This window comes from Ammodytes marinus (assembly GCF_949987685.1).
Source record: "Ammodytes marinus genome assembly, chromosome: 21".
NCBI lineage: Eukaryota > Metazoa > Chordata > Actinopteri > Uranoscopiformes > Ammodytidae > Ammodytes > Ammodytes marinus.
In genome coordinates, this window is record NC_137225.1 from 22,886,022 (window position 1) to 22,902,823 (window position 16,802).

General features: G+C 40.9%; 1 protein-coding gene across 1 annotated transcript in view; it reads right to left on the minus strand.

The window, feature by feature from the left end:
- The window catches only part of LOC307267709 (ribonuclease 3-like), a 98,430-nt gene that overhangs the window by 51,486 nt on the left and 30,142 nt on the right, over nt 1-16,802 (minus strand). Inside the window, exon 18 of the mRNA XM_080050091.1 lies at nt 10,022-10,092. Coding sequence (XP_079906217.1) covers nt 10,022-10,092 — 71 coding nt within the window. The remainder of the gene's footprint in view (nt 1-10,021; nt 10,093-16,802) is intronic.

Here is a 16,802-nt window from a genome sequence, read left to right on the forward strand (position 1 = left end):
AGCTCTTATGGCTAGACTGGAAAAACATATGCAAACATGTTTATTTTAAATGTCAACAGCCTGGCTATAATGACAGTTGAAATGAAAAGCTTAATAAAAAAGCAACTTGGTGATGCTGCCTATATGAACTATAGTACAGGTGTCGAAAATGAACATAGACTATAAATGATGTGTTTGTGTGTGTGTGTGTGTGTGTGTGTGTGTGTGTGTGTGTGTGTGTGTGTGTGTGTGTGTGTGTGTGGCATTGGTGTATGCTACATACAGTACGTATCCCTGTGCAAATAAACATTAAATAATTAAAATACATTTATTTTTTACCATAGCTGTAAGCCACGGGGGGCTCGAGACTCTTGCACATATTCAAGGCTCACAGGCCAACCGTGAATAGGCAACTCTACTGTACCTTTTACCACACACACACACACACACACACACACACACACGCACACACACACACACACACACACACACACACACACACACACACACACACACACACACACACACACACACACACACACACACACACACACACACACACACACACACACACACACACACACACACACACACACACACACACACACACACACACAGAGACACACACAGAGACAGAGACACACACACACACATTGTTGACTTATCCATGATTGGGACATAATGGTGCTGCTCCCTGACAAGGTCCATTGTGCTCTGGACAAATTGGTCTCTAGCTACGGGCTGCCAATCAATCCATCAAACGTAGCAGTACAGCCGAAAAATCCATACCAAACAGTGTCTCTGATCAATACCAACATGAAAGCAAAAAGCCTTAAGTCCAAAACAAAGGCCTGTGCAGTGTCAGTGAGTGGTCAAGCCCATCTTCCAAATATGGAGAAAACTTGGAAGTGCATCATTCGAATTTATGGTTGAAATCAGTAGCAAACAACTTTATTTTTTGGACAATTTCTGCGATTGTAGGCAAGAAAATGGTGAATTGAAAATGTCCTGTATTCAGTCAGGAAGCCATTTACTACTAAACCAAGGACACAGGAGAAAAGGCACGCGCGCAATCATTCAAACATTCGGGAATTTGTTAGCTGTAGCTGTACCAACACAAAGCAAATTGCAAAAGGATAAAACAGACAACAGGGGGCAGTTTGGGGTTTGGATAAAACAAAGTGGCAAAGTGAGTGAAAAAGAGAATTTGAGGTTATATTTGTGTGGTTCATGTTTTTTCGAAAAGAAAATGCTCACTCAAAGCCAGTGAAGGTTATTTTAAAAATGGGTTGAAAATGAAAACAATTTAATAATTTGTGTGTATGCAGAAAGGACTAGCTTGAATCCACATAACATCGTTTTAGCTCGTCAATCTTAAATACTACATCCAGATTATTTTATTTTTTTAAAGGTTTAGAACTTTTTTTAAATAGGCTACTTTATTTTCGGATTTTTTTTTTCTTTTCCATAAAACACAAACGCACAACTGAAAAAGTGAACACACAAACAAAAGACAAAACAACTAACATGGCGTACTCTACTTAACATGTTTTCTAAGGACATTGCTGGGACTAAAGAATTGCATTGCCAATGGACTGCTGCTGTAATTGTTAATGTGCATATGCCAAATAAAGGTCTTGAATCTAGAATAACAGAGACACAGGCCCTGCGTTCCAATTCCCATACTTCCATACTATTTAGTATGCCAACAAAAGATTTAGGATGTCCCAATACATGCACGTCAACTCCAATAGCATTTTGGAGTATTCGTCTATATTCTTGACATTTCTCAACATAATAGAACAAAAAAAAAATCTTCCTCATCTGATTTGTTTTTTCTCTCCTGTGGCCCTAAAACTCTTCTGTACTTTAGTATGTAGTGTAGTAAAAAGAAAGAGTATGTGATTTGGAACGCAGGGACATTGATACTACTACTGCTGTGGTGAGTCAGTGAGGTGGCCTTAGTGTGGAGGGAGTTGTCATGCAGCCTTTCACCCGTGTGAGCATGTAAGCCTAGCACACTCTACTGGTGCACCAAGAGACCAGAATTATATCAGAGCAAGTCCTGATTATCAAACCATTATAACATGATTTACTGTAAACATTTTGCATAACCACTCAATTGTGGAAAGAAACCAGTACTGTTGACTATATTACAATGGGTAGAAATGGTTGAAACATTTTAAACTTTTTTCTTTTTTCTAAAAAAATCTTTTTGGGACTGTCCCTAGAATCAAGGTATAGGTAAGAATAATGCTATGATGCCCTACTACCAAAATCAACCATCACAGTGCCATCGTGACCATCTAAAGCAGTTTTTATATTGCTTGTGGTAACTGCTCTATTCTTTTGGTTTTCAAAAAGTACTCGGTTTCAACACCTTCATTACAATTGGTCTTTGAGTGTGTATGCGTGTGTGGTGTTGTTAACAAAAACTCAACAGTTTACCCCATGGGCATCTAAGTGAGATCATCATTAGAGTGATTGCTCCTCCAAAGAGTTGCTAGCCCCAGGACACCCACCCTGGCATCAACATATTTTTACCCAGCAATAGTGCACTGCGGTCGGGGGCCAGGTTGGTGCGCGATCGAGCAACCCAGCCTGGAGAAGAACTAGTTGCTTTCTGTGTCTCTCTACAGATGCTCGAGTAACCTCCACAATAAAGTCATTAGCGAATTAGCATCTATTGTAGCCTGTGGGCTTCTTGTGTGTGTGTGCAATGGAGCTGAATTATATCCCTTTGCCAAGAAGCCCCTGTTGTTTGTGAACCAGTGCAGGCAAAGGTGACGTGTTTGGGAGTTAAAAAAAAACAAGGGAATGGAAATAACTGTTGCGCCGCCGTTCCAACCATGAATGCCATACCAATTAGGGAATAACAGAGAGAGAGAGAGAGAGAGAGAGAGAGAGAGAGACAGAGAGAGAGAGAGAGAGAGAGAGAAAGAGAGGGAGGGAGGGAGGGAGGGAGGGAAGAAGGGAGAGAAAAAGACCGAGAGAGGGAGAGAGAGGGATAGAGAGATAGAGAGAGCGAGAGAGGGATAGAGATAGAGAGAGAGCGCGCGCGAGAAAGAGAGAGAGAGAGAGAGAGAGAGAGAGATAAAGAAACTGAGGTCACAGTTTGTCTGGCAAATTCTTGAGGTGGAAATTACACGCATGCTTTGTTTTTTAGGTAGGCAATTCTAAAATTCTCCCTTCCGGAGCTGTGGAAGCGTTCTGTGTCGACTGTGTCATAAGGGGGCTCGAGCGAAACATCTGTGGGGGTAATGGCTTCCTCAAGGGGGGTAGGGGGGGGGGTTATAACGGGGTAAGAGATGGAGAAAACAAGAGGGAGAAAATAATACAGACGCCAGCCGGTATCCTGTTGTTACAGAGAGAAAAGCAGGGGTTCGGGACTGAGCGCCGAAGTGTGACTGGAATACTTTAGTCACAAATAACAGGGACAAAAACCTTCCAGGGGTATGTGTGTGTGTGTGTGGGGGGGAAAATGTAGTGCTTTCAATGTCGCCCAAGCATTTGATTTGTCTGGTTATAGCTTTTACAAACTGCTGTCACCCCCCCCCCCCCCCCCCCCCCTACACACACACACACCTGACGCTGGCGCAGGAGCTCAGAAAAATACCCAAGAAGAGCCCAAGAAATGTTTCAGTTGTTGATGCTACTTCTAAGAAAAAAAACCTGGACGTACAGCAGAAGGTATAACATCCATTTACTATCACCAAAGCTTAACTCGTGTAGATGCACAGACAGCGTTGTTGTAATTACTCATAATTCCTCATGGGGGCAACATAAGTTACGCACTGTATTTTTATTTGTTGTGTGTGTGTTATTAAAAGTTCCTCAGGAGTGGGATGGGTTGGGGAGATATTGATATATTTCAATGTTGATTTTGTATGTTTTTATAATGTAAAAACTCAATAAAAGGAATATCAAAAAAATAAAAAGTTACCCACTGTAACTTTAAGCAAGACATACTGGAGTTAAGTGTCCTCTGTATGTCTGTCCATCTCTCTGTTGGTGTCTGGCTTTCCATTATGTGTCCATCTGTCTCCTCTCAGCTTTGTGTGACAGAGAAACAGCCATCGGGAGGATTCAGCAGGGGGACCAGAAGACAAACTAATGCCTAGTCTGCATGCCAGCAAACTCTCTAACCAAAGTGGAGTGATTTATGAGATTTTTACGAGATACAAAAGCCAATATTAACTTGTATTATACCATACAGTCTGTGTGAATTAGGGGTGTGCACGTGTACACGTGTAACCGTTTAGTAAATCATAACCGTTTAGGAAAAATCAATAAACGAAAACCGTTTTTTATTTTTTCTTCAAATTTCAAAGTTTTTAAATATGTTTTGGAGACACGCGTTTAGTGATTTTACATCACTAATAAACTAATTGGGGAGGATACAAGCTAGTCTGCCGAGAATCTGTTTGTCCCTCGGCGAGTGTGTGTGAGTGAGTGTGTGTATCGGCGCACACACACACACGGGGAGTCGCCGTGCCGGTGCTCGACTCACAGCCACGGAAGAGTGATGAAAGATAACCTAAAGATTAAAGTTACCCGGTTGACGTGAACTACGCTCGTAAGTAGCCCGAACTTTATAACACCTGTTCAACATGCATTTAACGTGGACATGTAGAAAGCGATAGGCTATATTAATCAGGAAATGAATGAAGCGCGATTATGACGGCGAACGTGTGTGTGTGTGTGTGTGTGCCATGGACCTATTATAAGAGGTGTGTAAACGAGCGTAGTTCATGTCAATTGTGTGTTTACAGGCGAACGAACGCGTATGTGTGTGTGTGTGTGTGTGTGTGTGCGCGCGCGCGCCTACAAGACGGCGGGGGCACGAGGAGAATAACGTCACGGTTAACCGTGTACACGAAAAAAAATGTGTCGTGTACATGGTTAGGCATTTTTGTAAACGTTCACACCCCTAGTGTGAATACTCTATTCTGATTGGCTGGAGAACATTCCATAGGTGTGGATTAACCCCTGATGTATGGACACCTAGATGGAACTGTTGCATTCTGTCCACTTTAATGTGTCGCAGCTGATTAAACAGTGTTGTATGCAAACAAACCTATTGGCACTTTTTCATTACGTGTTACCTACTCTACTATACTGTACTCGCTGCATATTTAAGTATGTACAGTATATATTGTGTTTAGTTTGCAAGGTCCCATTTTGGGTCTTAATTGTTTTTATTATCAGCTGTATAATGAATGGCTCCTTGTAGGTAACATCACTAAAGGTAGTTGGATCTCCCTTTGATTGTTATGCAGATGATACACACCTATATATACATGTTGACATGACTGTGTGAATTAAATAATCTAGTAGTATGTGCAGAATTGCCTGGCTGACATTAAAGGCCTACTTCACCCGTGGGAATATGAAGGTGTATTGAAATCTGAGATCCTATGTAGTATAATGAAAAAGTAAAATTTTGAAATTGGTTCATTCTAGCCTGCGAAAAGTTAGAAAGAGTGTTTTATGGTCTCACTGTCTCACCCTACATTTTCCCATGTGTGACATCACATATGGTCAAATGTAGGGTTAGGGTTAAGAGGACAGCTGGGCCAAGGGAAGACTGAGGAAAGACTGACGGAAGAAAAACCTCATTCATTGTATTATAATAGCGATTTTATAATGATAGAACGCCGGTTCCGTATGGGTGAAGTATTCCTTTAAGAAATAGTCATCTTTAAAGTGAATCTTAAACAGGAGGACAGATATATTTTTCTATTCAAATTAAAGTTCCGAAAGTCACGTAGCTATCATGTTCTAAGTCCTTTTCAAGATTCAGAGAAAGCTATTTATGCTTTGAGTACTCTTTGTTTTGGGGCCTTAAACTTAATCCCTTGTTTTTCTCGCATAAGCTGCAAAGCTCACACTCATCTCTGGCAGATTCAAAAACCGCTGAAGAGACACTTTTAAAAGAAGAGACACTTTTAAAGTAGAACAACGAACGTGGTTTACATTATCCCCCCCCCCACTTGGCCATCCTTGTACAGGCTCATGTGAGATTCCAGAATGGGTTTAAGGTTCTGTTTAGAATGGATAGATATTTAAGGTTCCGATTGATCAGTTAAGTTGAAAGGTTTATGCCGCTGTGTGGTAGCCTGGCATTCCCAGACCTGCCACTAGGCGCTCGCAAATTAAATTTGCTGCGCGTGTTGGTCTGGACACGCTCCGTTGAAGCTTTTTCAAAAAGACCAGAAATCTGGGCTCACGTTTCAATTGGTTCTATCTAATATGGGCGCGCCAGAGCCCTTTATATGGTGCTCTGGGGAGGACGTAACCGGATGACGACAGTGACGTGCATGCAACGTCGAAGCCGTGATAGTAGACATCAAATATGGCTGCGGATATGTTGTGTGAGTTTGAGACTGCTTTGGCCTCGACCCTTAACGATTTGGAAGACGGCACTCAAATCTGTCATTAGCAAGTAAGTGGAATGTTCTATTTTGCCGACCGACAACGGCAAACGTTTAATTTAACAGTTTAACAGCTGTTCGCTAAACGAAAGGGGCTTACGTCGCCTTGTGCATCGCTCTGATTGGTTGTAGTGCTATCCAACTGCGTGCAGTGGCATTTGAAATGCACGAGTAGGAGCCGCCCCTTGAGTTGGAAATTACTAATGATCGTGACCAGACCCTCTATCGTTCAAGATATCAGGGTCTGGATTTCCAGGCTTGCTGTGTGGGCCTGTGTGTATCGTAATGGAAGTCAATTAAAGTGGCTACGAGTACTTTTGTGTTTGTGTTCATTATAGCACCCCCTTTGGACAAAAGTGGTAGCGATTTTACTACGCCAGCTGTTAATGGGTGAGCGTATACCCATGATAAAGCCATTGAGAAAAACTATATACAAATAGCATTCTTTGCACTGATGGTTTTGTTTGCTGTTACATGTGATTTATGATCATCAAAGGAAAAATTAGACTGTTTTAGAAATATTTAAAAGTTCCTCATAGCTACTTTAATCACAGATATTGTGATAAAATTGTATAATGTTATCAAAATAACTCTTGTCGATAACACTATCAATTTAAACAATTCTGATAGTGTTATCACACCCATATGGTTCCAATTTTCCATACAAATATGTTACTATTACACAGTGCCTTTTAGAAGTTGCTTTAACGCTTGTACATTGATGCTTCATCTAGGGATTCTATCATAAGCATGTCTAACTTTATTCTCATCTGTTGTCTCCCTTGAGTGATGACACACACAAACGCACACACACATACAAACGCGCACACACACACACACACACACACACACACACACACACACACACACACACACACACACACACAATCCTATCATTAGTGAGACTATAATGGGAGAAATGTAACAGCAGGTGTCTTCTGTAACAACTGGTCAATATTGTCGGTTTATTTCAGCTTTAGAAGATTGTGTGTGTATTGTTCCCTTCACAGACACACACACACACACCCACACACACACAGACTAAGACAAACACACACACACACTCTCTTAGACACACAAACAGAGACACTCACACACACACTCACACACACTTAGACATACTTTTCTCTTCCCTCTACGACTGCAGTTTTTAATCAAAACCTTAATAGCAATCTTCAGCACCATCTGTCCTATGAAAAAAGTCCGTTTTTATAGGGGAATCATACGAATAAAGACTTCCCATCCTCGACAACTCAATAACTTGAATACTGTTGTGGACTTTTAATGGCCTGAGGACGACAATAAAAAGCAACCAAGGACGTTTTCAGCTCTCAACATAGAAAAAAATACTCTAGAAGTGAGCACTTGAACTCAATGACTGGGCAACATGGTAGAAAGGACTCCTAGTACATTTTGAAACATTATGTATTGTCAATTAAGAGCATACAAATGCAAATAAAAATGTTAAATGTCAAACAAAGCACTAGACATTTAGTGTTGTAAAACTATGTAATGAAAAAAGTTAGTGTACAAAAAACATTATAGTACAATTCTATCAGACTATATATATATATATATATATATATATATATATATATATATATATATATATATATATATATATATATATATATATGTATATATATATGCTGTATATTTTTTAAAGATAATTTTTTGGGGCATGCATTGTCCATTAAGGCGTACACAATCAGATAAAAACTAAAATGTCAAACAGCATGTTGAACTATTGGCGGTGTAAAACTATCTAATTGAAAAATTGTTAGTATACAAACAATATTAAAGTCAAATTGACCAGAATATTTGCAGAATTCTCTGTTTGTTCGGGTGCTAACCAACTAATGCTAATCTTCCCCAGTTGTTCAGTGAGGTTTTCAAATAGTGTGTACTGCAATCCTTTTTGATCTGGTCTGTTGAAAGACTTCAGATTATGATCAAACAATATTTGGTAGATGTCCATGTGTCCTATAGTGTGTGGGAGTCAACGGCAACCAACTGAAATCTCAAAACCATATCACAACAAAACCACCGATAGCCAATTAGAAGCGAGCCTGCTGCCACATACGAGACATGCTTTGCAAGTCCTCTAATTGATTCATAACACTTCTTGCCAAGATAAATGCAAATAGTGATTCCTTCATCAATTATGCATGCCTGCTGAACACACAGACTAAGACACACACACACACACGCATACTTAGAGACACACACACACAGACAGACTTAGACACACAAACACACTTAGACACACACGCGCACACACACACACACACATACAGACGTAGACACACACACACACACATACAGACGTAGACACACACACACACACACACACACACACACACACACACACACACACACACGCACACACACACACACACAGGCAAACAATAGCAGGTGTTCTGGTCATGACTGGCAAAGCGCAATATTCCACACCTCCAGTTCAGTTTGCAGAATATACAAGCCGAGCTTCAGTACGCATTCATCCCGGTTTGAATTATTTATTCATTTCCATCGTCTTATTGTTTTATATTTTTTAAGCATGTCAGCTCACACACACAATAAGAAGCAGCCATAGTCAAAAGCACTGCAGGGTGTTGTGTGTGAGTGTGTGTGTGTGTGTGTGTGTGTGTGTGTGTGTGTGTGTGTGTGTGTCTGCAGGGTAAAGTGAGATTATGTGAGATCTTATGTGTTGGAAGCTGGCAAGGCCTCAACATCACACCGAATAGATGTGGGTCTCAGCCAAACCACGCAGTGTGTGTGGGTTTGACAGAATAAAAGAGGGGTTGTATGGAGGAAGCATTACAGTTGTGTCTTACGCGCATTGAAATGAGAAAATCGTGTCTTGTGTGTCCGTATCTCATCTCTATGTACATACACATTATAACAGGCATACGCTTATTAAAAATACAAATACTTTACATGGGATACTAAACAGTGGCATAGGGTATGAAATGAAATTCAGGTGCATCGCAAGAAACAATCTCATATCATTAAAAGGTTAATTGAAAAAGTTAAAACGTTCATATTTTCTAGATTGATTACACAAAGTCAAATATGTCCGGCCCCTTTATTTTTTTATTTTATTTTTTAAGATATTTTTTTGGCATTTTCAAGCTGTATTAGATAGTACAGAGTTGAAATGGGGAGACAGAGAGAGAGAGAGAGAGGGGGATGACCTGCAGTAAAGGTCCACGGGTCGGATTCGAACCCGCGACCATTGCAACGAAGGCCGGAGCCAATATGGTACGCGCTCTATCCACTACGCCACCGGAGAGCCCCCGGCCCCTTTATTTTGATTTAATTTGGATGATTACGGCTTAAAGCTCATGGAATAAAAAATCCAATATCTAAAAAATATTTGAATATCTTTGAATATTTGAATAAAACTAGTCGAAAAAAGGATTTATAATATAGAAAAAATGCCAACCTTGTAATGTATGTTTATTCTAGATTCATTTCCAAGTTTATGAATCCAGAGTATATGAAAGTCTCACCTGTTGAATCCAATAATGGTCAAAATTACCTTTTCTTTGATATTAATTTTTTTTTAGAGTGTAGAGTTGAGAAAAGCATTTTTTTACAGTTACCTCTCCGTTGAACAGTAGTCGACCAAATAGCGACCTGGCTTCATCCAAACCACCTTCCAAATACACAGCACCTGGAGAGAAAAAAAAGAGAGAAAAGAAATTAAGGCAAGGCAAGTTTATTTCTATAGCACAATTCAGACACAAGGCAATTCAAAGTGCTTTATAGGGGGATAGAAATACATCACGATTAAGAATAAACATTAGAAAAGAAAATTTAAAACATGATAAAACATTTAAAAGTGAATGAATAAAAATAAAACAAGGTTGACTGAAGACAAAATCAAAATTATTAAGTTTTCAAAATGTATGTAGTATATGTTCATATTGTTTGTTTGTATTAATCTTTTCAAAAATCAATAAACAGAAAAAAAAAAAAAAATCTGGAGTATTTGCTTGAAGTTCAGTCTTTGAATTGAGCTATGAAATATATTTTATTTACAACATTTGTAAAAGGTAAACCAGTCCCCCACCCCCCCCCCAAAGATGTCCACCCACACATATTTAAACTAACTGTGAAAGGCATGACATTCCACCAGTGCTAGGCAAAAAATGCTTTGCAATTCTGTAACCAATTTCAGACCTCTCTACCTAATGGAACATTTTTAAATTAATTGAACTTGGCAATGAGTTATAATTGCTTTATTAAAAAAAGTAGGAGTGCATTTTTATTGCTTTTCGGCGGGTGAAATGACCTCAGGGTTATTTTGCAGATCCACCCACGAAAGGAGGAGGAATAGTAGGAAGTCCACACATCCAAAAGGTCATTTTTTAGTATTTAAAAAATGATTGTAAACATTTATTTAGACAAAATATTAAAAACTATAAAAAAAAAACAAGTATAGCCCTTAAAGCTGGGGTGGAGGATTTGGGGAGAAAATGGCAGTTGGGATAGAGATTTGAATCCAAATACCTCAACCACTCCACTTGTTCTCTTTGGTCCCTCCCCTATAGTCCCCTCCCTGACACGCTCTACACCAACAAAGTCATGCCAAAGTGAATGGACAGTCCCAACAGCCAGTAAGAACAGAGAATCGGAGCCTCGCCTGGTCAAAGCGTACAGCTCATGTTAACTTTGACCAATCAGAAATCATGTACCGCAGCTTTAACACAATCCCACTCTCTATATCATGTGTTCTGTGTTTTCTACTGCTTCCCTCCAAAAAAAAAAAATCACTGGAACTATCAGCTGTGCCGTTAAGCTTTTCGAACCATCACACTTAGGGCGGGCTCATTCAATTTGGAATAGCAATAACCACCTGGCAAATTGGGTATACAATTGTGCAGCGTATTTTTTTATTATGTGCATAAAAATGAGCCTGTTGGAATTGGTTGCACGGTTGCGGTGCGGTCGCAAAACTGCCATTCATTGACGACATCACAAAAACATATGAGGAATTCATCATATGGGGCGGCGGAAACTGCTTTCAGATGGCTAACAGGCCCATTCACACACAGACACACACACACACACATATAGATGTAGCCTACATTACCGAAAGCCATTTAGAACGATACAAACAAACACACACGGACACACAGATGCGCAAACAGATGCACACACACACACATATACACACAGAAAAACACAAAAAATACACACAGACACAGATGCACACACAGATACACACACACACACACACACACACACTCCAGCTACTTTGCATGCCCTTAACGTCAAAACAGTGAGTGAACAGTGGGGAAATTAGTACATGCCACATGTTCATGAAATTTGATTAAGCCTGACAACTTCTAGCATCTCATCCTAGCAGCATATTTGGCAAGATACATTCTCCCACTCATTCAGAAGCCCCCTTACTAATATAAAGCCCCGGAAAAAATTAAGAGAGCAGTCTGGATTTTTCTTAAATATTTATCTCTACATTACTTATTGAACTTGCTCTTAATGACAATATTGTTATTGTGAATTTGGTAGAAATGTTGTCAGTTTATTTTATAAAATCAAAATGTTCATTTTACTCCAGTGCCTCTAAAGAGTAAAACGAGAGACACTGAACATTTGGAGTGGTCTCTTAATTTTTTCCAGAGCTGTAGAACTCAAGTTGAGTGGTGAAATTAATGAAAGTAGATAGGCGAGTTTGGAAGGCGTCAGTGAATGTGGTTTTTAGACAAAAAAACAAAAAACTCCTGAATTGCTTACGACCTTCAAAAAAAATCCGAATCACAATCTGCCTATAAATCAATATCTATAAATATTAACTCTTCTTGAAGTAGTCAGACTCAGAGTAGTTAGACTAAACTACTTTCAGATGTGTATCGGTACACGAGGACTCTGTAATCTCTGCATGACAGGGGCGCGTGTTTCACTGAGTTTGACCGCAGCAGCAGCGGGCTCTTGAGATTTCGGCGAGCGGTTTTCTTCAGAGGATGTTTTGTGCTAAGCGTCAGCCGTCCGCCCAAAATGATCTGTGTGGTTTTTTTTACCATAATGTTGGACCTCGGTTTGGAGACAGAGCTTTTTACGTAGCAGATGTTTCACTCTAGCACTCTGGAGTCCAGCTGTGGGGTGGATGACAACTCCCTGACTCCCTTTCCTATGAACAAGTTTCAAATGTCTTTCAACTACCGCTCATAAGGCATTCATGTGTGCTAGCGAACGAATGCTGAAGCTACAGGGGGGTTTGGGTGGGTGAGGGAGGGGCCGCTTTTCTTCATGTTTTGATGACACAGCTGGAAACAAGCTCCCCAAATGGAGGCCTCAAAGTCGTTGAATCTCACAATAAAATTGTCTGCTTCTTATTAGATTTTCAAAAAACTTCTTCCAAGAAAAGGAGAATGTGGTGGTGGTATAGGGTGTGTGTGTGTGTGTGTGTGTGTGTGGTGGTATAGGGTGTATGTGTGTGGGTGTGTGTTTGTGTGTGTGTCTGTGCGTGCGTGCGTGCCTGCCCGTGTACGACGTGTGTGTGTGTGTGCGTGTGTGTGTGGGGGTTTGTGAGGGTATCACATAAAACGAGGAATAGGGAGAAACCAAGAAAAATCCTCAAGAGATTTAAAAAAGTAATAAAAACCTCAAAGCAACACCTTTTGGTGTCAATCAAAGGGGTTGATGTGGTTGAAGAAATCCAAGATATGCAGTTAATTCTAGCGAGGAACACTCTTGACAAGTCAGCTGTCCGTGCAAAAAAAGTATATGTGTGCCCCAGAGCGATCCAATCAAACGCACAACATGCCGCAATCATTAAAAAGGAGATATGTGCTTCACAGCTAACTGAACCGACAGCTACATGCTAGCATCTCATCTCCCAGTAACATCAGGCACTGACCGAAATCTGTCAGCGCAATCAGCCTGCTGAGGTGTCAACTCTGTCTGGGAAGCTTAGGAATCACAGGAGGCCCTACACAGTAAGTGAGGGACACTGGGTTTAAGAGTGTGTGTGTTGAGAGGTTGGTACTTTAAAAGGTTCCATGAAAATGTGACAGATTCAACAGTTTTGCAGCATTTTATTCAATCTATATCAAGTACAAATATCTGTCTTTTTTTTACCACAAATTACTTATTAAATGTTTAATATGAGGATGAACTTAGCATTTCAATAACCGACTTTAAAAAAAAATATATTTAATAGTACTGAAAAAGAACAAAACAATGATCAACTTCACAATCAGTTTGCCAAGTAGATTCATACACTGGTCTCAATGCATCTGGGTATTTCTTTTACTTAGATACCGACCCAAAAAAGGAATTACAGGAGGGGGCCGTACAAAGTAAAGTCAGGGACACTGGGGTTTGACATTGTGTGTTGGATGGTACTTTAGAAACGTCCATGAAAATGTGACAGATGAAAAAAAGCTTGACGGCATTATCTCAATGTAGTGCGAAGATATGTAGTTTTTTTTTCTACAATACGTATCGAACGTTTTAGCTTAGCATTTCAATAACCAAATTTGAAAATTATTTATTTCATTTTTTTTTGTACTTTATACTCTATACCTGTCTAAAATGTTTCTCTTTATCAGCTTGTTGTGTATTTGATGTATTTGAATTGCATATTGTGTATGTATTGTTTTTGTTTCTCAACATCATTGCAAATGAGGGTCACCCCTAAATGCTATCTCGAGTATAAATAAAGGTTAAATGAAAAATAATTCAATAGTACTTAAACAAATCAAAACAATGATCAACTTCACAATCAGTTTGCCAAGTAGATTCATACATACACTGATCTCAATTCATCTGGGTATTTATTTTACTTAATGGAGCCCCAACCCCATAAAATGATAAATTGCAAACGTCTCAGTGCAACATTTTATACAAGTCATATAGAACACAGCGCACAAATTCCCTAACAAAGTTTCCATCCAGTAATGTGAAGATAAAATCAGTCTTGGGCCAGAGAGGAGAGAAAAAAAAACGACCCCGGCCATTAATGAATCTCCGTATTCTGTCAGAAAACTCATTCAAACAGCCGCGCTAAATGTACAGTGTTATGTTTAGGAATAGGACTTTTCAATGTCTGTCGGCTTTTTCCAGCAGTGACCAATGAAAAAAAATTAAAAAAAATCCCAGAGTCAGGGCCATATGAAACACCAACGGGGCTGACAGTCACATTAATAACCGGGGAATTAATTATTCAAAAACGCTCAGCCTCTAATCCATCAAATAATATATTAAGCCGCTCCCTTTTCTAACGCTCAATAGGGCTGGTAGCGGATTCTGAAAGCAGCCGCATACAGACGGACACAGCAAAAGCAACTCATTAAAAAATGGGCCAAAAAAAATACATATATAATATAAACCAAACAAAAAAAAAACAGGGACAATTTTCAACACAGCTGCGACAAAGGCATCCGGAGCGCATTGTTAAACATCAAACATCTAACGTCTAACTTTTCAAAAGTGAGGAGTCGGGGGGGAAACAAAGACATTTTCGAGGGTATGCACACAGTCACACGAACACACACACACACACACTCGAGCACCAGCTATCGTCTTATAGCAAGAATTAACAATGGAAGTGTGCGGGCGGCTCGCTAGATGGATGGATGAATACACCGGCTGCATTGTGTATGGATCTGATATTCAGCAAGTGAGAGAGATAATCCCTTTCTCTCAGTTCTTTTAATAGGAAGAGCTTAGAGAGAGAGAGAGAGGGAGAGAGAGAGGGGGAGAGGGAGAGGGAGAGGGAGAGAGAGGGAGAGAGGGAGAGAAAGAGAGAGGGAGAGGGAGGGAGAGAGAGAGAGAGAGAGAGAGAGAGAGAGAGAGAGAGAGAGAGAAAGAAAGAGGGGGAGAGAGAGAGGGAGAGAGGGAGAGAGAGAGAGAGAGAGGGGAGAGAGAGAGGGAGAGAGGGTGCCCTCACAAAGGTTCACCCATCTGTATCCCCCATGGCTGTAGGCAAAAAATTGGAAGGCTTCTTTTTATCAATTTTTTTTTGCTCAATTCTTTTCAAGCGGTTTTTCGGTAGGAAGGAAGGAAGGAGAGTATACGAGGATTATATGTGAAGAGAGGGAATACAGGAGGGCAACAGGCAGTGTGGAGTTGGTACGAATAGGCACATGAACGGGGAAAAGTGGTTTCTAATAGACGGAGGAGGTAAAGTGGGTTAAAGTACAGAGGGAGTGTGAGGGAGGGAGAGAGAGAAGAGAGGGAGAGGGAGAGAGAGGGAGGGAGAGAGAGGGAGGGAGGGAGAGGGAGGGAGGGAGGGAGGGAGGGAGGGGGCTACAGAATGGAGAGGTTCGCAGGGCCAAAAGAGCCCAAATGAGAATGGCCCACTCCGGCAGAAGTTAATGACAAGGGGATCAGAAAAGCAAGATTTCCATTCAACACTTTGAATTATTCAGGGTTTTGCGGGGCACCCATTTGCATTGCAGATGTCTTCCACCACCAGCTCTCCCTCGTTCCCTTGCTCTCATACCAAGCTCTCTCTCTCTCTCTCTCTCCATCTCCATCTCTCTCTCTCAATCTCCCTCTCTCTCTCTCAATCTCTCTCTCTCTCTTTCTCTTTCTGTCTCTCCATCTCTCCCTTTCTCTCTCTCTCTTTCTTCATCTCTCTCCTTCTCTCTCTCTATCCCTCCCTCTACCCCTCTACCCCTCTCTCTCTCTCTCTCTCTCCATCTCTCTCTATCTTTCTCCCTCTCTCTTTCTCTCTCTCCCTCCCTCCCTCTCTCTCTATCCCTCTCTCTCCCCCCCTCTCTCCCTCTCTCTCTCTCTCCATCTCTCTCTATCTTTCTCCCTCTCTCTTTCTCTCTCTCCCTCCCTCCCTATCTCTCTAATCCTCTCTCTCCCCCCCTCTCTCTCTCTCTCTCTCTCTCTCTCCCTCTCTCTGTCATGGCCCTGCCTCGGGGTTATAGGGAGATAGACACATTCATTCTCGGCATTGCGTTGCGTTTGGTTGGACGGGCAAAACGTCGCCCATGAAAAGCAGAAGATTATCTCGCCCGCTGTAGCAGCGAGTTCATAAAACGGTTCACCGTGGCAACGAAACAAATAAAACAAAGGTCAGAAAACATGCACGCTAAGCCGTTTGGAACCATCTAGCCTGGGTCTTTGGAAATATTATGAGCATGTCATATGCCATCAAAGCGGAGAGAGAGAGAGATAGAGAGAGAGAAAGGGAGGGAGGGAGAGAGAGATATATAGAGAGAGGGAGAGATAGATAGAGAGAGGGAGAGAGTGAGAGAGAGATCGAGAGAGAGAAAGGGAGGGAGGGAGGGAGGGAGAGAGAGATATATAGAGAGAGGGAGAGATAGATAGAGAGAGGGAGAGAGAGCTAGAGAGAGAGAGAGAGAGAGGGGGAATTTGAATTATATGCATGTGCGAGCTGGG